Source organism: Terrapene carolina, unplaced genomic scaffold (genome assembly GCF_002925995.2).
Source record: "Terrapene carolina triunguis isolate 2854851 unplaced genomic scaffold, T_m_triunguis-2.0 Scaffold231, whole genome shotgun sequence".
NCBI lineage: Eukaryota > Metazoa > Chordata > Testudines > Emydidae > Terrapene > Terrapene triunguis.
Window position 1 is genome coordinate 17,239,081 of NW_020664582.1, and position 25,001 is coordinate 17,264,081.

Consider the following 25,001-nt stretch of genomic DNA (forward strand, 5'->3'; position numbering starts at 1 on the left):
AAAAGCAGTGATCAGGAGACCATTGCCCTAAACAGATTCTTCCAGGAATAGGAGTACTTGTGGCACCTTAGAGACTAACAAATTTATTAGAGCATAAGCTTTCATGGGCTACAGCCCATTTCTTTGGATGCATATCTCTGCATTAAAAGATTCCTGCAGCCTCAGCTCCCCTTAAAGTCAATGGGAACTGAGGGCCCTTAGCACATCATAGGTGCTCAGCTTGCAAGATTAGGACCTCATTGTTTAAGCAAAGTTTCCATTGGGCCAAGTCCTGAGGTCCTTATTTTTATTCAGTCAATACTGCCAGTGAAGTGTATGAGCCAGCTCCTGAGCAGCCCTGAGCACAAGCAACTTCCACTAAAGTCAATAAGGAGTGAGTAAAAAGCGAGTGAGGATTTCAGGGTTTGGCTCACAGGGAACTTGGAGAGCAGGAAACTCCACTGAAAGGGAAGCATAGTCCAAGTCCCAGTGGGTAGATTGCTGTGTTGGTGACACACAGAGAGAAATTGTTCCATGAAATCCATGACTTCACTCTAAGAAGGTCCCACTGTGGGGAACATAAAACTCTACACTGTATTCACTGGGCTATCTGCTAAGGCATACTGAGGAAATACAGTTTGCCGGAGCATAGCAGGGAATGCAAGGCGCAGCTGGGGCTCCATTTAGGTTCCTGTCCCCTAATCTGCCCAATTAATCTGATGAAATAGATGTGGAGCAGGAAGAGCAGCCAATCTCCTAGGAGTCCCAGGGATGTTACTTACAGTGAGAGATTTGCCAGATGTTGAATGTTTACAATCTGAAATACCTCCCCCACCCTAACTGGACTGGCCAGCTGCATTTCCCCTGCACCCTGAACTGCACTGTGTAGGCAAAACACAGTTTAATGCATTCAGACAATCTACACTCATTCATATTTCAGCAACAAAGGATAGGGCCTCGCCAATTCAAAGTAATCTGGAGAAGGGGTGACCCAGGGATCTTCCAGTTCACAAATGACGGAGCTGCTTCATTGCTCACACTGCCTTCGCCTCCGCACTGTGTGAGAGTGGAGTGTGGAAAGGTTACAGCTTCAATCAGCTACATGAACAAACTGCTAAAATCTTAATGATCTGGGGGAGGCCATTCCCAGAGGGATCTATTATTTTTGTTTAAGCATGGTCACTGTTACCAAGGAAACAGCTTTGCTGAGTACTAACAAATTTGGTGCCTTCTGCTCAGTTTATTTTTGTGGCTCTCAGCTCATGGGGGAGGCATCAGAACAACCTCGGCACAATAAAGAATGAGGAAGGGGCTGGAAGCAGAAGGAAAGAGGCGAGATTCAGAAAGGGAATTTATAAGCTGGCAATCAGGATGATGTATTATAGCTGTGGGCTGACTCTCCAAGGAAAGTGGTGGAAGCCCAATCATTTGAGACCGCAAACACCAGGCTGGACAGAGCACTAGAAAAACATATAGTGGAAGACCATTTTACCCGGGGTCCATGGAGATGGGCTGCACGGACCTTAGATGGCACTCCTGTCTCTAACCTCCTTGATTCTCCCCATCCCTTGGAATTAGTAAAGCTAGGCTAGAAAAAACACCGGAACATATACAGTACAGAACAACCTTGACTCTGCAAGGAGGGACTGCAACATGAGGTCCCGGCACCAGAAGGAAAACGTTCAGGCCTCAGCCGTTCCTCCTTCGGACTCTCGGAGCTAGAACACAGACAGATACTAAATCACTCAAAATGAATCATCTCAGGAAATCCTTCTCCAGGATGGAGTGAAGAGGCGTCCAGGAAAGGGGAGGAGGGTGACATGGGAAAACACAGGGCTACATTATGTTTTCACTTACATGGGGTAAATCAGGAGTAACGCCATTGAAATTAATGGGGCACAGTTGTGTAAAACTGGTGTAAGATCAGAATCAGGCCCAAGCTCTCCATCAGTGTGGGAAGACGTCCAAGACAAAGGGAGCAGTGGGTGCCACATACCATCATCCACCTCATCATCTGAAGAGGAACCTGCTATTTGCACATTGTGTCTCTAAGCATGAGCTGGAATTTGTATGTCATAAGGAAATTCTGCAGTCTTCAGCCTCAAAGGGAGTTTTGTCAGAGTGAGATCTGCAGGATTTGGCTGGATACTGGCCATTTTCTTTACCTATTTGCAATTGGCATTTAATTAAACCCCATACCTGAATATGTCCCAGTACAAGGTACACGGGACAGGAAATGCCCTTTTCTTTTGTACATGTCCCAAATACAAATCAACTCTCTGATGGCAGCCATACACAGCACATGAAAGATCCACGCCAGGGCACTTAACCACAACAAAGCATCAATGACACTCAAACAGCATCATTATCAGCTCATAAATGATAAAACACTAAGCTCCCAAATACCATCTCCACAGGGCTTCATTTAGAACCCACCGCTGAGTTTACAGCCATTTGGACGCAAACTGGAGGAGTCAGATCGTTTTTCCGAATGGAATTGACAAGAATTGCTCAACTAATGATACCTTGATGTAGCTTTCTACGTGGCATCGTTGATATAAGTTTTATGGATGCAGTTGCTATAACAACATAATGCACAGTGGTTAAATATAGCAGCTCCTATTTTCCACTCAGTTTGCTCTGGCCTAAGCAGCGAAGGGATTGTTCTTTCATATTCTAAATGGGAAGAGATGGATTTCACTAGAGGAAGTGGGTGTGCAAACCCCAGTACAGAATGTTCCATTTTATCTTAAGCCAACAAAACACACATTCGCTAGGCAGAAGGGTCTGTTTAAAATGGAAATGCCCTGTGACTCATGCAAACCAAAATCACCTCGATGCCATCCATGACATCAGTGTAAAACCCCATCTTTATAAAACAAAAGTGCTTCTAATCATCGACTTCTAAAACACAGGTTCTCAAACTTGTCCATCACATGCACCTCATCAGTAATCATGTTTATCCTCGTAGTGCGTAGGGACCAACCGAGAACCCATTGTGCTAGGCACCGTACAACAGAGTAGAAGACAGTCCATGCCATGAACTGCTTACAAGCTAAATAACTTCATGTTAAAAGAGGCTTGTCTCAGGGTCACCTCCCCTCTTGTTCATGATGGGTTGGAGCCACCTCCCATTTCCGATCCCAAAGCAACCTTGTGACGACTGCAGCAGTAGCTTATGAGGAGGAGGTGGTGTATGAGGACAGCATAGATGTATTGTTAGCTGGCTTCAGTGTAATAAAATAGTCACATTGTCTCCTTTTGTTCATTTTGTCTCTTCTTTCCACTGCTCTGTCTCTCTCAGGAGTAACCATTGTTACGTGACTAGCCAGCTCTTCATGGACCACCAGCAAGTGCTCTGTGGCCACCAGTTAGCCACAGAATACAGTTTGAGAAATCGTGCTATAAAACGAAGCCAATCAGTGCCATTTGATGGATGTAAAATGAGTTTGGTGAGTCTCAGATCAGCCACAGATGTCACCCCTGCCCCTACAACAGGCTGTGTTCTTGGCAGTCTCCCCAGACTGAATGGGCGATGAAGCTTCAACCTCACATCCTTTAGAGGCTGGGGCAGGGGGCAGGATGGGATAACTTGCACTGCTGCTGTCCATACCGTGCCTGTTCTGTGGAAGGATTTCAGCCTCCAGCACTGTCAAACTAAAACTTCTCAGTAGCAGACTCTTGTATACTTACACATTTAAAAGGCAAAAACTGGGATAAGGCAAGTGGCTTAATTACTGGGCCATTAGGGCATGTAGCTTTGCAAACAGGGGAGGAACCATGGTATGTTTCTGGAGCCACCTCTTCTGACAGAGACATGGTGAAACATCCAGCCCCTCTTGGCCAGAGAGCGGGTTCCTGGGACATGGGAGCTTTGAGCATGCTGGGGAGAAGAGAGGACTCTCCCAGGACTTCCTTCCAAAGAATCCCAAAGCACTGGTACTGGAAGATGATGGGGTGGGGCCCATTACAGGGACGGTGTCCATCACTTCATTCTTATGTGAAAAGAATTTTGTAAAAAAAAGTTTCTTTTCTGTTGGTTTGGGGCTGCATTCAAAATCCCCACAAGAAGATTTCAAGCAAAATGCTAATGTATGCTTTTTATTTCCTGCAGAAAAACAAACCCTCCCCACAAGCCCTGAAATTGTATAGCTATCCACAAATCTGGGGCTTGGACACATATGAAATAGCAGCAACTGGACCAGCCACAAAAGCAGTATGTCGGGAGACTGGTATATGAGAGAATCCTGGGATTGGTCATGCAGCCCACTCCACCCCTGCCTTTGGAGGGCATGAGGCAGAAGTGACAGGGTCAAACGGGGTGCAAAATCATTTAATTAATTGGAATAGCACCCCAGTTTACCTTTTCCATTTACAAGAGTGTCGGGGGGACCCTGCAAGACACAGTTTGAAAGACTAACTGTGTTAGTCCAATGAAAGTACCATACCTGGTACTAGCTGACACGGAGATAGGGAGGGAAGAGAGTTAATTTGATCTCTTTGCTGCTTTTTTCCCCATACAGTCATATGGAATGGGGGGCAGCGGCAGGCAGGAACATCAGTGCGTGTGAAAGGTCACCGCACATGCTCTGCAGCTCTGTCTGAAAGCTGTATGTGTGAGAACTCATCAGGGCACAGAAACCATGAGTGATGTGGTCATGCTCTAGTTCCTCCGTGAGACAGGCTGCCCCCTCCCCCAAAAAATTAAAGCAGCAGTAGCCACTAAAAATAAAACTTAACCCCTCAGTAGCTGTGGAGCTGCTGGATTAAATGAATGAGAGCAGAGAGTGACTCTGTCTTTGGGGAGAAGACACATATTAAAGAGAACAAAAACAATGAGGAGTCCGGTGGCACCTTAAAGACTAACAGATTTATTTGGGCATAAGCTTTCAAGGGTAAAAAACCCACTTCTTTTTACCCACGAAAGCTTATGCCCAAATAAATCTGTTAGTCTTTAAGGTGCCACCGGACTCCTCATTGTTTTTGTGGATACAGACTAACACGGCTACCCCTCTGATGTTAAAGAGATGCAGGCCCGCTAGATGGCAGGGGATGGAGTTCAGGGGCCAGAGTCTCTTCCATTCCATTTTTCTAAATCCATCAGTGCACAAGGGACGTGAGTTATGCGTCACATTTTGGTGAAAGTACATTCATAACACAAAGCTAGGAGTCAGAAAGTGTAGATACAAAGGGGCCCAGAACAGGATCAGCAGAGTGGGGGCTTGCAAGCCCACAATGAGGGGCACGAGTGGAGAAATACAGGGAGAGCACAGGAGTAGAACAGATGGGGTGCACAGGTCACAAGTGCATTGGCAGAGTTTTGGGCAGTTCCGACAACTGGAATAGCAGAGGGTGCTGCAGGTCGGGATTGAGGTGAATCGGTGGAGTCCATGCAGTCGTTGGCTCTAGTATGAATCTTTTACTTGCACAGGCATCACATGCACTTGGTTTCAAATAGCATTTTGGCAAGGCACGCAATGGACTGTACGGGACATCGTACCTTAGAGCAGTGTAAAGGGCGATGTGGTTAGCGTGGCCGCTCACTCCTCCTGCATCAAAGGTTATCACCTGCAAAAAAACCCACAGAACACAGTTATTTAGCAGAGGAGCAGAGTGTGCAGTAAAAGGTTGCAACTAAATTCTAGGGGGTTGGGCATTTGTGTAACTCAGCATTGTCCTGGCCAGAAGTCTTCAGTGAGTCCTGGGTTTATAAAGCAACGAGCACAATGGAATCCTGGTCCATGACTAGGGCTCTGAGGTGCTACAGTAATACAAATAATACATACAATAAAATCATCATAATAATTCAGACACCCTGGTGCTGAGAGAAGGAGAAAAGCCTAGACAGAAAGATGAGAAGTGTCACTTCCTGAGTATCAGGATACACATGTTACTAATAATAATCAGATCTCACAGTTACTCTGAAGAAGTTCTCTCTTATAAACTCCTGGTTACTAGATCCAGGAGAATCTATTATACAAGCCACTTTCTCCTGGAGTTGACAGATTTCTGGGGTGCATGTGAACTACAGGGCAAGACTGTGCTTTGCTAGGCCCTAGATCATGACATTATCACACAGGCAGGAACAGCAGGCTCCATAAATCACTTTTTTGCCTGTAATGGGAATGCACTTCAGGATCACACTGTGAAAAAAACAGCCTGTTACTGGAATACGTTATTTTAACCAACCAGCTAACCGTGTCCTGGGTTTGGCTAAGGCCTTGGCTACACTTGGGAATTCACAGTGCTGCGAAGCGCAAGTGCAGTCGCGCCGCCAGCGCTGCGAGAGCTCTCTCTGTATGTACTCCACCTCTCCGAGGGGAGTAGCATGCAGCGCTGCAGGCACTGATTACACTGGCGCTTTACAGCGCTGCACTCGCTGCGCTGGGGGGGGGGCATTTTCACACCCCTGAGCGCAGCAAGTTGCAGCGCTGTACAGCGCCAGTGTAGCCAAGGCCTAAGGCAGGCTCTTGGTCAGTCTGGAACAATAGATTATTATTTGTCTGCACCGGGAAAGGTTTTATTTCATTAATCAAAGGTAGTGTGGGCTGTGGGCTGCGGGCTGCAAAGAAATCAACACCTCCCTAGTGTCTCCTTTCTTGCCCAGCCTGTTCTGTCCCTTCAGTACTGGGAGGAAATGCCACTGCCTTGCTTACTCACAACTGTTCCTTTCTCCGAAGCAGTTTCACAGGGAACGCCCAAAGCACTGGGTAAAAGGTTGAGGGAAGATCAAACAGTCTCCCCACCTGCTTTGCAACCCGCTGCTCCACCCACCCAACAGGAAGAGCAGCCAAGGCATCCCTTTCAAACACAGAAGGTGCTTTGTGAACAACAGTCTAAGACAGACTACACTTTCTCACTCAGAGATGTGAAAAAACACCCCCCTGAGCAGTGCAAGTTTCAGCACTGTAAAGTGGCAGTGCAGACAGTGCACCAGCGCTGGGAGCTACTCCCCTCGTGAGCTACTCTCCCAGCGCTGGTGCCGCAACTACACAGCCACATTAAAGCTTTGCCGCGGCAGCATTTTAATGTTGATAGTGAAGACGTACCCTAAGAGAGATCCAGAAAACACAGGCACTGGACAAGCCTTTTGTAAATGCTCTCCACCCTAGGAGAGGCCCCAGTTACACTTTTCATTTTGCTCAGCAGCTGTAATTTGGTGCAATGAGTTTGGCTACGCAGCAGAAGAATTAACTGGATCATTATTTGACTCTTAAAAATATGTTTGGTGGGAGCCCCACTGGTTTTTGCCAGACATTAAGAGTTGTTTCCTTGATATCTCTTTCACACCGAGTAAATTTGCATAACGCAGTGCTGCCCCTTTTTCTGTACTTTGGCATCTTTTTGAGAGGTTATTCCCACTAAAGGCATGGTTCTGTGAGGTACTGAGCTTGCCTGATCCTCACAGATTTCAGCTCCTACAGTATGTCACATGATCAGGCCCTAAGGCAGGGAGCTGGTAGAGTTACTATAAAACATCAGACAGTGCAATGAATTCACATGGAGCTCTATACACCAGAGATAAGACACTGTCCTTGCCCCCAAAGAACTAACAGTCTCAATTCACCTTTACACTGAGTCGTACATTTCTTATGTCACAATTAGTCCCAATGATTTTAATAGGAGTAGCAAGGTGCTACTCCACATAAGTAAGAGTGGGAGAATCTGGCCCTAAGACAGGACATATTTACAGACACACAGCAGCTTGTATTTTAAAAAATCCTACCAAAACAAAACATACTTCACTGGACGCATGCATCGTCCTCTGTGGAGAGGATGAGTGAATAAGCCACCCATGACAACCGTTAGTCACCTCACTTAGGCTATTGAATGACAAAACTTAGGCTACTGAATGGCAATTGAATGACAAAACTTTTGTCTTTCAGAGGTGTTAATCCCCTCCCCCGAAAGACAAAAGTTTTGCCGCGACAAGTGCCGGCGTGAACAGTGCGTTGTCGGTCTTCTGCCGACAACACAAACGCCGTTCGTTGGGGGTAGAAGTTTTTTGTTCTCAGGAGAGCCGGCAAACAGCGGCAACACTGCACGACTTTTAGCAGCATGGCTGTGGTGACACAGCCAGGTCGTTAAAAGCTGTGCAGTGTAGACATAGCCAAAATGTGCTACTGGAAGGTGCTCAGATACTGGGGGGATGGGAGCGAGATAAGAATCTCTGTCTATCATACATAATTAAAATAACAAATAGCTTAAATTGGGATAGTATCTGAATGGGCTAGACAGACTGTACCGGATTGATTTTCAAATGATATTGCTTAACTCATGCCCAAGATATTTGCATGTGAATCTACTGTGCCTACAAGCTTGCAGATGTGTGTGCAATTATCCATTGTACTCATCCAGTGACTTGTCTTGTAGGAGAAACACGTATGGGTGTACATTTTACCTGCATAATTTAGGTGATTACCTTTGAAATGTTGGCCCTGTATTCACAGGTATCACTTCATTCACTGCTGACACATAGCTTATGATGGGCAGTGACATCTCATCTGTCCAGTATGTAGTGTTTAGGGTCTATCACACAGGCCACTGATTTCATATAGTCTGGTTGCTGTATTCATTACTGCTAGTATTCTGAAAACATGCAGCAATCATATTTAAATGCATTCTCCTGGCCCCTGGGAATTTATTTTATAATCTGACTTTCCAGTTTGTCTCTCACATGTTGGAGATAACTTTCACAGAGGAACTTTTGCTCCTTCCACACAGTGCACCAGTTACGTGTTTGGTTTAAAAACATAACCCAAACCTGCTGATGATGAAAGCAAGCAAGCAATCAGGATAGGATAGGACAACCTGCACATCTTGATTCTGCCTGGGCTGGAACACAGGCTTGACTATTTCTGTGATCAAGAGGCTGGGATAGGAAATATTCTTGACATGGAAATAATCTGTTCGGTGGAATCTTTGGGGGTTTCCTTCTCCACGTCTGCTCTGAAAAGGGAGCCGGTGCTGATGTGTTTTCTTTTTCTGGATGACCTTGGTATCTAGGAGATGGAACTTTCACTGGTGGAAGCCAGCAATGCAGCCAACATAAACAAGGAACCAGAAATCCCTTCCGGAGGGGGCGAGGAGCACAGAGGAAATCTGCTCAATTACCAGCAGAAGAGCTAAGAGCTCTAGAGTCTGAGCTTCCTCTGCAAATCATGCACACTGGAGAAGAAAAACATTAAAAGTTGTGGGTCTCCTGACTCTTGCTGGCACTGTCTAATATTTTAAAATGCAGCTCACCTCTGCTCAAGGAGACCGACGGGATAGATATTTTCCTTTCTGTGGAGCAAATTCTCTGTTCTTTCCTAGGAAGTGGGCCATCCAAGAAAACACTGTAGGAGCAACCTGCTTTTATAGCCCCATTTCCTCCACATATAATTTTTACGGGCCTGGAAAGGTCATTAGAAATTACACCCTATGCTGTCACCTCTTTGGCCCTTTGTGGGGCAGGTTTTTGGAAGACATCCAGCTGGATTTGGAGAGCACTTTGGCCCCCTCCCACATCCTGTTAAACAAGAGAAGCTATAATTTAATATAATGGGCTATTGGGCAAAAATCAAACCACAGTCTGCGTCGCAGCGCTGGCTGGACTGGAGCTGCAGATGTCTGAGTGAGTGCCAGCTCTTTAGGAAAGCCCACAGGACCTTTCATTCTCTCGCCTGCCTCAAACACACCTGATAAAACTACAGCACAAAGAAAGGTGAGAGAAAGCAGGGATGGCAGAGATTCTTGCAAGAGTGCATTCTTGTACAGCAAACTGTGCATGCTGCATTATGTTCCCAGTGTCCTGCAAAGCCATATAAAGTCCTTTCTACACTAGAATATCAAATTTGAGTCTCTTGAATTTCAGGAGCTGGGGGATTCTGATTCAAAACCCCAGATCTGAACCCAACATCCAGAGTTTGTATTCCAGGTTAAATTCCAAAACTAGAAGGGGCCTGGCTGGTTTGGATGTGGCCCAAGATGATGGGAATCTTTCTAGAGCAGTTGAAGTTGAGAGATTTCCACCAGTCCCAAGTGGAGAGCAACTCATAAGATTCTGGTACCTTTGAACCCCAGCTCTAGCTCTGCCCCAACACAATCTGAATGCTAGCTCCTCGTCCCATTTCTGCTTTCACCAAGCCTCCGATAACATTATTCCCTGAGATCCTGACTAGCAGGCATTGCATCATCTAGAGGTTGTCTGAGGCCCAAGCAATACCATGTAACATGCGGTACATTCACTAGGTACTTTCTAATCCAGATCGAGACAGACTGGCTTTGGCTGATTCTCCTGCAGTACTGGCTTTTGCTTAGAAATCCAGCAGGCAGGAAATCATTTCCAAAGTTCATAAATTAGTTTTGGCTTTGAGTTCACCAACCTTTAATTTCTGTGTCTCCACTATTTAACGTTGAGCTAGGATGACACATGTCCCTGTAGCTCTCAAAGAGATTGAGTTACTCACTGACTTCCAGGGCAATTGGGGAAATGAGTAACTATGTAATAGCACAGAAATACACAGAACATGGTGTGACACCCTCCTTTCAGACATGCTGGAACTCTAGCATGTCTCCCCATGGCCAAATGACACAGGAGTTCTGTAAATACGAGATATTGTTCTCTATGCAATGATTATGGAGAAGAGCTGGGGTAAGGTCTGATGCCTGTTTTAATGGGCAAAAAGGGTGTGTGTTTTTTAGTCATGTTAAGTCAACTGAGTTAGCTTAACATGTGTGAAGCCATGTTAGCCTGTAACTCAACCAGGCTTTTCAGTCATGCTAAGGTAAGTCAGCCAAGACAATGTGACTGAAACACCCAACGCTTTTTGCCCATCAAGGCCAGGACCCTAGTCTCTGGACAGCAGGGCCCCCCAAAGTGTGGACAAGAGCTACCTGTAGCCTACACCACAGAGTTTTACAAAGTAGAAGACACCCAAGTTGTAGGTGCTCAACTAAACAAATCAACTGCTCGTTTTCATTGTTGGCAAACTCTATTCCTACTACTGATTTAGGGAAGTTACAAGGACCAGCGACTATCTGGGCCATGGGCATTTATTCTGGAGGCTTAAAATTATGTAAATCTATATGCAAATATGATGCCACTGGCTCCTGGCGAGTTTCCAAGGTGGCCCTCTGTGGCAGTGACAAAGATTCATTTGTCTGGGAAACACATCTCCATTTACACAGACGAAGCTCAGAGCAGTTCAGTGAACTGTCTGAACATCTCCAGATAGAGGGATGCAGTGGGTCCCAAAAGCCATGGATCTAGACATTCAGGGTCCATTGCTCTCATCATTAATAAGGCTACATGCCATGCTAGCAGCACAGCATGAAGGGCACTTGCGATGTTCATGTTTCATGCTTTGAAAACAATGCACATGATTTTTCAACTCATGCCATATAATTGCAAGGGCTTAAGCCTCCTATGCCCTCTGCACCACACAAAGCTTGCGTTTAATTTCCTCTGAGACAGAGCTCCAACCCTTCCTCGTTATTCAGGAGAAGTTTTAGTGGATTCAGGATTTCTACTGGGACTTCGAAGGGTTTGCCCTGCTGCCCAAGAGAGTCAAGAACATGCAATGCAAGTCCTCTTGTGTTAAGAGCTTTCAGATCATATTAAAACTCCTGACTATTCACAGGGCCGAAATACACTGAATGACTGTAGGAAAGCTGCACCTGACTTCCCTGTGCACACCAATGAATGTCATGGATAATTAGCCTCAAAATCAATACAGAATTGGAAGCATGAGCTGTCTCTTGTTAAAGAGCTTTCAGTTCCTGTGTTACAAGACTCAGAGTGACTCTGATTCACAGTCTCTGCTTTCCTTTGTTGTCTTGCGTATTGCCGTGGGGTTTGTTTTTAATATTTTGTGAGTTTGGTGCTAAAGAAACATGAGGGACTGTAACAGTGCCGACCCACCGCCGCGGCGCTTCTTGCTGGTCGTGCTGGGAATTAGCTCTCTTGGACCATCAGGGTGCCTTTTACTAGCGGTGTCTTACTTGCGGTTGCTTCTACTTCCTCCACCGTCTCCGCCATCTGGGCCCATGTCGCTCCCAGACCGCTGTGTCCTCTTCGGGACCTGGCCTTCCGGCTGTGCCCCAGCCTGCTGTCTCCCCCCTTTCAGGGGACAGGTGGTCCTCAGCTTCTTCCACTTCCCTCAGCAGCCAACTGCGCTGCACCAGCAAGCCTTCTCCTTGTCTCCTCTCTCAATAAACCCTTTCCTGATTGGCTGGATGCTGCACAGCCTCTCCAAGGCTGCCTTAACCCTGCTCCTGCCTGTGTGGGGCAGCCGCCCCACACAGGGACTATCATGCCAGACTACAGTCAGGCTTAGCAGAGAGGGGTTTTGTGCATGTTTCCTCACTACGTAGTGCTTTCATCCTGTTCTGTAGAAACCCTACTGTTTCAGTCCTGGACTCCCACACAGACCATCCAATGCACTTGAGTCCTGAACAGCAATCCCCCTGGGATTCCAGTCCTGGATCCCAACACACATAACTGCCAACATATCTCAAACCCTGACCCTCAGACAATCCTGGGTTTTTCATAGATGAAGACTACCAGCTGTGACAAACTGTGGTTTTAAGACGTACACAAACATCCACTAGTGACTAGGGCAGAGGTGGGCAAACTATGGCCCGCGGGCCGGACCGTCCTGCCCAGCCCTTGAGCTCCTGGACGGGGAGGCTAGCCCCCGGCTCCTCCCCCGCTGTCCCCCCTACCCCGGAGCCACGCTGCCGCGCGGGCAGTACTCTGGGCAGCAGTGTTGTGCACTCCTGCCGAGCAGCGCAGCAGCGTGTCTGGCTCCGGCCGGGAGGCGCGGCTACCAGACATGCTGCTCTGAGCGGCATGGTAAGGGGGCCGGGGTCCCAGGGGCAGTCAGGGGACAGGGAGCAGGGGGCGGTTGGATGGGGCAGAGGTTCTGGGGGGCAGTCAGGAGATGGGAGGGTTGGATAAGCATGGTGGGGGTGTGGATGGGGTCAGGGGATGGGGAACAGGGGGGATCGGATAGGCGTGGGGTCCCGGGAGGCCTGTCAAGGGGCGGGGATGTGGATAGAGGTCGGAGCACTCGGGGGACTGGGAGCAGGGGTGATTGGATAGGGGGTGGGGTCCTGGGAGGGGGCGGTTAGGGGACAAGGAGCAAGGGGGTTGGATGGGTCAGGGGCTCTGAGGGGGGCAGTCAGGGGGCAGGAAGTGGAAGGAGGCGGATATGGGGCAGGAGCCAGACTGTTTAGGGAGGCACAGCCTTCCCTACCCGGCCCTCCATACCATTTTGAAACCCCAATGTGGCCCTAGGGCCAAAAAGTTTGCCCACCCCTGGACTAGGGTAAGACCTCTCCATGTTCATTTCACTTGTGTAACAGTCAGGAATTGACTCCAGGTCTCCGGAGGTGAAAGATCCATCCATTAATCTACAGTGTCATCCTTTCCCATTTTATTTAATAAGGCTGTTTTATTTGTTCTGGTCTTTTTGTAGGTGTTAAAGTATTTGGAAGAGGGTTCGTCTGATTTTGTTTTACCTATAAAAGAGTCTCGGGAGAGTTTCTGGAATCTGCAGAGGAGTAGACACAAAAGCTGAACAAATGCTCACACATAAACTTGAAATCACAAGAAGCAAGCCTAATTTTGGGCTGCATCGCAGGCTCCCTACAATTAATGAACTTGGTGCTCATTTATGGTGAAACTGACCAGTTTCAGAGGAGCTTTGCCCTGAGTTTTTGAGTTTGTTTGACAATGAATTTCAGTGAAGGCTGGTGACATCTTAGAGAAGGTTAGTAAAATGACCACATAAAGGTGCCTCGTAGGGCTGAATTACAACAATGGGTAAAGATCGTAATGTACCTGATTCAAAACAGGGTAGACACCATCTTCTTCCCCCTCCCCACCTGTCCCAAGGAGCCTCCAATAGTAAAATTCTAGCCAAAACTCTACAAAAAATAAACCTTTTAAAAAGGGAGCGAAGAATCTGGAATAGTGATAGCATAGAATGTTTTGGGCAAAATCCCTTTGCTGTAGAAAGTTGCACATTACCAGGTTGATATGGTTGGTTTCTATGTGCTTTAGCACAAAGGTAGAGAGGAGATGTGTGTCCCATTCAACAGCTGGATCGTCTGGAAGGTCCCTGGAAATGAAAAACACAATCAGTCACTTCACGGCTCCCCGCTGTATCCATAATATGCTGAAGGACAGATCTCATCTTCTCCGAGACTGGAAGCAAGATAATTTTATCAACCACAGAAAACCATCCAAACTAAGCACTGCAAGTTCTCCAAGGTCTAACAAGTAACATGTATATTGGTAGGGCTGGAAGGGAAGCAGAGCAGTTCAGCCAATATTTTCCCCACTTTGTTAAGATTTTAACTTGTTATTGTTTTTAAATTAGATTTCCCACCACCACCACCTATTTTCTTTGATCAACATCTATTTGTTCAATGATTCCTACTTTCTGCTCCATTCCATCAGAATTCTTACCCTCTGCACAGAAAGGAAACATCCATCCTCTTTATTCAAATACTTCCTTAAAACACAATTTACCCAGAAAGCCTTTCCAATAAAATCTACTGATGAATTACATATTAAAAGTAATGGATCAAATTCTGCTCTGACCCCATTATCTTAGTGTTCTTTGCATCTGCACTGTGTCTAATTATTCCATCTGTGTATTTTAGGTTGTGAGCAACTTGGGGCAGAGATCATGGGCCAAACACTGGTCTCAATAACACTGCAGTAAATCCAGAAGTCACTCCTCTAAAGTCAACAGAATTATTCCATATTTACAGTGATGTAACTGAGCAGAATATGATCCCCAGTCATTATGCACTGCCAGGTGTCAAGCACACTGTTGGTGTTCACTACTTTAATAATACATATAATAATTTATCATTAGCAATAATATACCCTAAGGCTGCTGAAGACCCACGAGGAACTGTTAAACCCTTCTTTTGCTCTTCCTGTCCGGTAATAGTTTGATTATTGCCTTGAGGCAGCTTAGCAGCCAAGTGAATGCATAACCTTTTCGCACTGACACAATGGTTTGGATTCAGAATGGTCCCAGCTGTTTGCTGCTGAGCGTAGAAGTCCCATTTCCCAGTACACTTGTCTCTTTGCTGGTTCCCAGGACGACGGGGATGATAACATCTGCATCAGAGCAACGGAAAAGTGTCTCCTCAGCACATAGCTCAGCGCATTTCCAAGGTCAAGCTCTTAAGACTGTGTCTACACTAGGGGATTTTTGGCAAAATTTTCCCACCGCTGTTAACACTGGTAGTAGCAAGAAGGGGAGCCCTACAGACTGGCTGCCAGCATTTTCATCACTGTGCTGCCTATCCCTGTTCAGAGCTGATTTAAATAATATGGTGTTAAAAGTACCAGCAGCATTGCTAGCCTTTTCTATACGAGCGTTCTCATTCTTGCTACCCTTATTGGAGCTGCACTGGTGTTAGCAACAGTGGAAAATTTTTGCCAATTCCCCCTAGTACATGAGGTACTCAAGTTTCATCACAGGGGTGAAGCTTAGACTTAATGGGTTGTGGGGGTTGCCAGAAGCCAAAGGCTTCCATCTAATCTGCATAAAATCAGACACTTTCGAGTCTCGTCTTTAATGTAGAAGTGGGCTCACTGATTTAAAATTTGTATTAAAGCTAAATGATATAATACACAGGTTAAGAAAAGAGTGTCTGTACATCTGGGTATAGTGCGTAGAGTATCCAAAAACACAAAGTTTGTTTTAAAAGTCATAAGATACATAATCAGCAAGAACCCAAATTTAGGTAAATAAATTTAACAATACAGTTTTGATATTAGCATACAAATATTTGGGTACATCACTCATGAAAAGTTATACAGAGTTGGTTGTGGAAAGGAAATATATCAATGAGTGAAGATAGTCCCTCAGTAATTGAGAATTTAGGGTAGGTTATCCGTTAGAAAATACAATCCATCAGGGAAGTATTTCAGTTACTTTCCCGACTGCGCTTCTCATCGGCACTCCAGCTCATCCCTCCTGGTATTGCCGATGTCCGGTGATGTGTTCTAGGTAGATGTCCTACTACAGGCCCCACCAAGTCACAAGACGTTGCTTGGATCAAAATAGAGCATGGCTTAAAAGGTTAACTAGATTATCCCAAGCAGCATATGCACTGAACAAGATCTAAGACTAAGTCTTGTATTGTTTCAGTAGCTTGAATGGTGCATTTGAGGATGCACCATGCTTAGTATACTAATATTCAAGTTGTGCATTAGGCTCAGTGGGATTTTTTGCTGCCCACAGCAGTTTGTTCCTTCTTCATTCATCTGACTTTGTAATGGCAGTTCTCTAAAAACTGACCTAGGAAAGTGGAGACAGAGAAAAGTGTCCTGTGAAAACACCAGATGAGCTCCAACCCGTGAGAGGTCAGGAAGGAAACATGGCAACTGGAAATGACAATGTTTAAAAGGATGTTAGTATCCCAGCAGCACCGCTTGGTTTTACTGAGCTTTCTCTGAAGAGGCTCTGGGCAATGGAGCAGGTTTTAACTAGTTTGGACAGAAAAAGGTCACCCTAGTTCAATGAAAATCAACAGCTGGAGGCAACGATTCAGAATCTCTGAAAACAAAACAATCTGAAGGCATGGGGAAATTAACCTTGTGCATGCTGACCTGATTAAAGTGAGCACATTTTGCAAGCAGCTATGCTTCTCGCCATTTATCAAGGCCCCATGAAGCGGGTCATTCATGCCCTGCAACTAAGAGGAATTTTTTCCTGCATCGTATCACCTGCCAGCAGCAAAGAGAGCAAAGCTGATACACACACTCATGCACATGCAGTTTGTAACTAATTAATCCTCACAACACCGCAAACTAGTATTAGCCTCATTTTGCAGATAGAGAAACTGACACAGACAATAAGGTGGTCCAACTTTTCTATTGGCGAGAGAGACAAGCTTTGGAGCCAGACAGAGCTCTTCTTCAGGTCTGGGAAAGGTACTCCCAGCCAAGAAATTGTTTAGCATAAATAGTTAGCACATATTGTAAGAGACCATTCAAGGCAGAGTTGCCCATTAACACCTCTGCAGTCACAGGACAAAAAGAGGGGGTTAGTGGGTAACAGACTGTGTAATAAGCCAGTTGTTCTCAACCAGGGATACACGTACTCCTGGGGGTATGCAGAGGTCTTCCAGGGAGTACATCAACTCAGCTAGATATTTGCCTAGTTTTACGACAGGCTACATATAAGGCACTAGCAAAGTCAGTACAAACTAAAATTTCATACAATGATTTGTTTACACTGCTTTATACACTGAAATGTAAGTACAATATTTATATTCCAATCAGTTTCTTTTATAATTATATGGTAAAAATGAGAAAGTCAGCAATTTTTCAGTAACACTGTTCTGTGACACTTTTTGTATTTTTATGTCTGATTTTGTAAGCAAATAGTTTTTAAATGAGGGAGTTTTTAAACTTGGAGTACGCAAGACAAATCAGACTCCTTCCTGAAAGGGGGACAGTAATCTGGAAAGGTTCAGAACCACTGTAATACATTATAAATCCAGTGTCTCTGTTCAATCCATGATTTTTAATGTCTGGCAGAGTGATGAATTTAAGCTCCCAGGCTCATCTTTTGACAGTGTTGTGCAGGTTTCCTTTGAGGATGAGGACTGAGAGGTCAGATACAGAGTGATCACTGTGTGACACAGACATTAAGTAACACATCCAAACCCACAAAGAGAAGCCAGTAGCAGAGCTGGGACCAGAACCCAGGATCATCACGCGGGTATCTAGTCGCCCAGCGCCAGGAACTGTCTTTTGCTAAGTGTCTGAACAGCACCTAGCATATGTAAATTCTTGGCACTGCCACAATACAAATAAATACAAATAACCATGGACTCTGCTTAAACCACTAGACCAGATTACCATTCTATTTAATATACATGTAAACATATTCTTATTAATACCTTAAAAAATCAACCCTAGCCAAATCTGAAGCACAGTGAGCTTCTGAACAATAAAAACGGGTTATATCTGATTGTTTATTAATAACTTCAGGGCTGATGATCAGAGCCATTTGGCATTTAAGTGGTTAACTCTAGCTTTCTGACTGTAGCCCATAATGTCTCTCAGCTCAAGGTCGCAAGGCTGAGATAAAGGGCTGTAATGGAGTGAAAATTAGCACAGTCCTTGGAGCTGACTGGAGCCTGTCCCAGGAGACACCCCCTTCCCCACACCTCCTCTGTCCTGTGCCCCAGAGAGCTCCTTGTTGGTGCTGCCAACCTCGGGGATGGATCAAGATATAAATCACTGTTGGAAAGGGTTCCTGGATCAAATCGCTGTAGGGGTGGGGGTGTAGGAAGGGTTCAGTCAAGCAGCCTGATTTCAACCCAAGGCTTCTGGCCAAGAAGTGACATTTACAGGCATTCCAAATCACAGACACTGAATGCAAAGGACTGTTCATAGCTAGGGAGCCTCAGTGACTGAGGGCATGAACAGCCGGCCACGATGGGGCGAGGCTCTGGTCATGCAATAGGAAGGTTTTGCCCCAGAATTAAGCTTGTTGCAGTTTTTATAACATTTTCAGTGAATCAGGGTTTTGCTGCTGCTCTGTCAAGCGTATTTAGTGCTGGGCTGAGAGCACTGGAGAGTGAGGGTAGGTCTACACTGCAAAAAAAAAACATCCATGGCAGAGAGTCTCAGAGCCTGGGTCAACTGACTTGGGCTCATGCTAGGGGGCTAAAACAGTGTAGATGTTACTGCTCAGGATGGACCCCGGGTTCTGACACCTGGCGAGGGGGGTTGGTCTCAGAGCCTGTGCTTCCGCCTGAGCGGGAATGTCTACACTCCTATATGTGTGAGCCCGAGTCAGCTGACTTGGGCTCTGAGACGAGCCCGAGTCTGCTGACTTGGGCTCTGAGACTCGCTGCCGTAGGTATTGTTTTGCAGCATAGAGGTACCCAGAGGGTGGGATGTTCAAATGCATCCAATGTTGGCCTAACTATGCTTACTGACCTTAGCAGGAACAGTCAGGCCAACTCTGAGGGCTTCTGAAAACCCTACCTATAAGTCCTCCATTTATCTATCGTGGGCTTTGCCACTGACTCGGGAGGAGGATAAGACCCTTTGTTGGTTTCTAATTTTCTCTCCCTTGTATTTGTCCTCTCCATGTTTCCCCATGGAATAATTACATCCTTGCAGCTACTACCCGTTCTTCCCCCGCACTGCAATGGTGCAGAGCAATGGAGTGGTGGACAACACAGTATTTAGTCTTGGCTGCAGCATCCAGGGGATTTGAGAGCCACCAGTGGGCCACAGCAAACCACATAAGGAAATTAAATCAGAAGGCAATGTCTTTGTTTTGGTTAGACTTTGCCCAGTGAGCTCGACCTGTACACCTGTACACAGCTGCATCTTCATAACAAAAGAAATTAAACAAATCTCTATGGAAAAAATGAGAATGGAAGCATTGTATGCTACACCCTGTTTGCCTGTCTCCCTTCTCTTGCTTGCTTTTGTCTGCTGGATGTTGTCCCTTGTTTACTGTTGCCTCAGGGCTTGGACCATCTGACCTCTAGATCAGTGCGTCACTAACCTTGAGCATGAAGCCAGCAGTACTGGCTCTGCCAGAGGGGTTAGTTTTTGTAAGATAACTTTTATATTTTAACAAACTTCACACTGAAGGCAGATTTGAGAAGAGCAGCCATGTTGGAGAGACTCCTTTGTGTCCCTGATGGAAACTTTAAAAGCTTTGCCAACTATACATGGCCCAGCTCTACCTTTCTTCTATGACATCCTGTTCGCTTCCTGACCAGCTTTCTTATGTTCAGCTTCTAACAGAGCTGCACCCAATGCACTGTATGTACATCTTTTTTCAGAGTCTTCCATGGAATTTGTTCTAATCACGAGCCAGGGTCCTATGATCACTTCAAAGATTAATGACAGGTTTCAGAGTAGCAGCCGTGTTAGTCTGTATCCGCAAAAAGAACAGGAGTACTTGTGGCACCTTAGAGACTAACAAATTTATTAGAGCATAAGCTTTCGTGGGCTACAACCCACTTCTTCGGATGCATATTGAGTGACTCAAAGATTAAGTTGAACTAAACAGCCAGTTTGTGTGAAGTCCATGTGGCTTAATAAAGAGCAAGTGGCTGTCCCACATGGGACACTTGTGTTTACGATACCCTTGGGTCTGTCACTCCCTAAGATTGCTGAGAATAGGCAACGCCCAGGCCTCTGGGACACTGTGTTCTAGTGCCTCCTACTGGGTGACAGGTTGCCTGGAGAGAGAGCAGTATGGATGGGGGTCTGTTAGGAAGCCTTCTCAGCCTTGTGGGGCCTTTACAGGTAGTGACTGGAAAGTGGGGTGGGGTAGAAATGGGGTTCCTGGAATAACTACTCTCCTCCCCCCCCAAAACATATCAAACACCAGAGCAAAACCTTCCAGCTACTCTGGGTAATCTGATTTTTCATTCCACTGAACTCCAAAAGGATAAAAATGAAAGGATTTGCCCATTCAGTCTAACTTCCTTACTGGCTCTTTGTCATCCAGCATGACCCTAATCAATGCAAGGCTAGTGACCAGGAAACAACTTTTGCATGGATTTCTTTTCCCCTCAAAGAATGATGTTACATTCGATCAGCACAGAGGTTGGTAGATTAATGGTAGACTACACAGGAAACAGGTGAACTGCTGTTCAGTAGTTCCCAGCTGAGAACAATGACTGCAGTGTGTTTGTTTGACTAAAGGATGCCCTTTGTATAAAGTTAAGATAAAGGAATTTCTGAACATCTGGGTGATTGAATCTGGACCAGAAAGCAAAGGATCCCACAAAATAAAACGACGCTAGCACACAATTAGTGACGAGGCTGTGTGATGACCAGAGGCAATCAGCGAGCGACCTTTAGTCAATTTATTGGAAAGTCCGAGTTAACAGGAATAATCATGTCAGCCTCTGAAGAGTGAAATGTGAAATTATTTTCTAGATTATACTGAGATGAATGGAGACAGGCTAGCCTTAAAGTCTCAGACAGAGCTTGCACGCACCTACGTTAATAGGTACTTATGAATATCACATCCCTCTACTGACAATTACAGACAGGAAGGAAATACCATAGCTAGGGTGCATGCACATCTCTGACTCAAGTAAAAAGAAGGAAGGCCACCCAGGGACTGCAAATCCAACATATCCAATGTCATATTACACTGAAGAACAGGTGCTGCATGGCTATTGGAAAGGTTGACACCTACCGCTTAGCACCTGGCTGGGATGAACATGGAAAAACACAAATGTCTGAGAAGGCCTTGGGAAATTACTGACAGAATTAAAGCCAAAAACCGTGGCACACTGTCCATAAGGAATAAAACAGGGGGTTGGCAATGACTATCCAATGACAAGCAACCTACTGAGAGGCCAATCCTGAAATCTTTATTCCAAGCAACTTCCAGTTGGATATTTCTAAGAATTAAGTAAGGGCTTCAGGATTTGGCCCAGCTGTGGAATAAGCTCCCAAGGGGAGGGGTGGAAACCCCAATGCTTGAACCATTTTGAAATAAAACAGGGCAGACCACTAAAAATACTGGAGAGAACAATCCCACAAAGGAAGGAAGCTAGACCAGATCGGCCATAATAGTTCTCTTCCATCTCTAACTTCTATGATCTATACCTAAAGGGTCTACGTTCAATGGTGAATTTTTCAAGCCTTGGTGCATACTACATAGGTCAATACCGACCTGATTAATGTGAATATGTTGGGTAATGTTCATGTGTGAAGGGAGAGGCTAAGTGTATCTAGACGTTATTCACTGATACCAGTTCTTACAATTTCATCTAAAGTCCATATAAGCTCTGTGTTCTTGTCCACTGGTCTATGTAAAATCCCACTGCAGCTGTGTCAGTCAGTATTCCATGTACCTACCATACATTTACTAAAAGCCGATGGTGATCTAGATCTTTAAGTAATAAACTTTTGTCTTGGGCATGATCATAAGTTTCTGTTTGAGAAATAAGAGTGGGCTGTAGTTTAAATTTAACAAGGTTGCTAGAAAACACAGGATCATTTGTCACATAGGAAGTTCTCCAAGCGTCCCTGTACTTGTCTAATTTTTAAAAATGAATTATTGATGATTTCTCAGCAGAGTTTAATGTCTATTCACGGAGATGAGACAATTGCTTATCATAATTTGAAATCTGGTATTTATTTGACGTCTGTGCCTCAGAGCCCTGTTGATAAATTACAGCACAAAGCTCTGTAGGAACAAGTTCATATTCATTGCCTTTAAACAGAAAAAAAATGGTGTTGGCTGGCAAGAGTAGAAATGTACAGAGGTCAAGGTTGTAAAAGCTCTCTTGGAAAAGTAATATATTAAAAATTAGGCCTTGTCTACACTAGAAAATTAGGTCATCATAACTATGTCACTCAGGTGTGAAAAATCCATAACCCCAAGTGATGCAGTTAAGCCAACCTAAGTCCCCATGTAGACAGTGCTAGGTCAATGGAAGAATTCTTCTATTTACCTAGCTACTGCCTCTCGGGGAGGTGGAATACCTACCCCAATCCCTCCCATCGGCATAGGTAGTGTCTACACTGCAGCACTACAGCGGTGCAGCTGTGCCACAGTAGCATTTTAAGTGTAGACAAGCCTGTAGATAGAGAGGAGGCAGGTTGGTCTAGCAGTTAGAGCAGGGGACAGTGTCAGAAGAACTGGATTCTATTCCTGACTCAGTCACTGGTTTTAGGCACAATGCTTCATGTCCCACTTTCCACATCTGTAAAATGGGAATAATAAGATGTATGCACCTATATAATGCACTTGGAAAGGCCTTATGGAAGTAGTATTATAACTAGATCTAAAAAGCACATCTCCTCAGCCACATGGCTATAATGAGCACACCAGATCTGTCCTGCGCTCCCTACACTGGCATCCCATAGAATAACAAATCAAGGTCAAGGTCTCAGTCCTTCTCTTCAAGGTGCTCCATGGCCTGTGCCCAGCATATCCATAAGACTGCCTAAAGCGCTAGAACGAAGACTGTGGTCGACAACTGTGCTCCTCTGGCACAATGGAACTCTCTACCATAAGGGTAAAGCTTGTCTGTGCAGGAGACACAGCTTTCTCAGGGGTCGACCCAAGACTGGAATGAACTCCTACAGGAATTTAGGACCATCCCAAACTTCATCACCTTGCACTTCAAGTGCCAGGTGCATTTCTTTGAGCAGGTGTCTCTAATATAAACATGTAGCAACGTGTTTGTGTGTTTGCACGCGGGTTTGTTATATTATTTAAAAAAATCCAAAATAAGAACAATCCACTGCACATGCTCCTCTCCCCGGGACAATAATGAGAGCCCAAACAAGTGACAGATGTTAGTCATGTTGTTTAATATACGAGTGGGAGGTGCTTATATACTGTGGTGTTGAGCAGTCTAAAACCCTGGATAGAACAGCATAGTAATCTGGGAGGCATTACTGATTAATTTATTGCATAACTAATGGAGGGCCAAGTACTTCTTTGTCATGCACAGATTTGGAATTCAGCTGCCAGAGAAAGGGAGGGGCTCTGTTTAATTCAGTCTGACCTGCCATCATCAGAGGTAGTAGTTTTAGCCCAGCCAAAATCGACCATGGATTGTTTATGTGAGCTGCACAATGAGACAGGTCACACAAGGAACCAAGGAGGCCACTTCTGCTAGGGACAGCAGTAACAGGACAACCAAGTACAGTTACTGAAAAATAATTTAATAAATTGAAAAATAAAGCAGATTCCCACACTTTATCTTATACCCTCGTCAGTTACTTCCCCCCCCCTCCCATTACACTTCCTGCTCCCAAATGTACTAACATTCATTTTGCTCACCCACTGAATGCCAAATCAGGGCCAGTTATGCTACTTTACCACGTACAGCCATTTTCTGGCCAGCTTACACTACCACATACATCATCACGGAATTTGGCCCAAAGACTCCGATGGCACCTTTGACACCAGGTCTCAGTTTAGCCTGTGGTTTCCGATACAACTGCACACACAGGAAGACAGCCCTGCTGCAGGCTGTATACTGAAGGGCTGGAAGCTTCACTTTTGTTTTACAAAAGCTTACAGTTGGCAGAATCTGCTGGGGCCACCACAGACAACATTCAACCAAGCATTGGCTCGGTTGACTCCCAAAGTTCACTGAAAACACCAACTGGAAACAAGACTTAGCAAAACCAGTTTTTGGCCCCATGAGGTTTAATGCTGCCATGCTGAATTAGGAAAAGCCTTCCTCCTCCAGCCTGCTGGAATGTGCTTTAGCCAGTAGATGATAACATGGCCTGTCATCAGCTGGAGATGTTCTGTGGTTCACCTCTCTGAAAGGTATAAAGCAACGCACATCATTATAACTCCCCCTCCATATAATAAGCACTGCTAATACCAGGAAAATAAAACACTACTGATTGCCAGCCCTGTCTTGGTTTGTGTGTTTGTTGGGAAAGTACAGTAGTGGTCACTCTCAAAAATGCCTGATGTCATTGACAAATACCAGATCCAATAGCATCATTCAATGATCTCACCTGCAGACTTCTAATAAGAGAAATGTCTTTAAAGACTCAGCTGTTTAGCACCTTAAAGCAACATTGCTGGGCAAAGGAACATACAACACAGCACCCCAGTTCAATACCTTCCTAGGGCCGAAATGACATTTGAGATGTTAAGTGTAATAGGTCTGCCACATTATCTTGCTGCTTCCAAAACGTCCATTATAAAACTAAAGGGATTTCAACCATCTGTTCCATCACCTCTCACTCTGCTCTAATCATTAGTAAGACCTTTCCTATTTATTGTAATACCCTTAATCCCCATTAACGCATCTGGCATGAAATGTAGTGCGCATGCAACACCCTGTACGATTCCGCCTGTAACTTATATTAGTTATTGATAGAAAGTATTACTCAGATGTGTTCAGCACATTTGAACTATAGTAGGTGAGCATATGTATTCATCTATTTGTTTTATAGAGCAAGTATCTAAAACACACATCTCAGGGCATGTGGACATTATTTAATTAAACATACACTACAGGTGAGA

General features: G+C 45.2%; 1 protein-coding gene across 1 annotated transcript in view; it reads right to left on the bottom strand.

Moving 5' to 3' along the window:
* PIGL (phosphatidylinositol glycan anchor biosynthesis class L) overlaps positions 1-25,001 on the bottom strand; it is a 74,910-nt gene that overhangs the window by 8,329 nt on the left and 41,580 nt on the right. Inside the window, 2 exon segments of the mRNA XM_024218495.2 lie at positions 5,480-5,547; positions 13,997-14,087. Of these exon segments, the coding sequence (XP_024074263.1) occupies positions 5,480-5,547; positions 13,997-14,087 (159 nt within the window).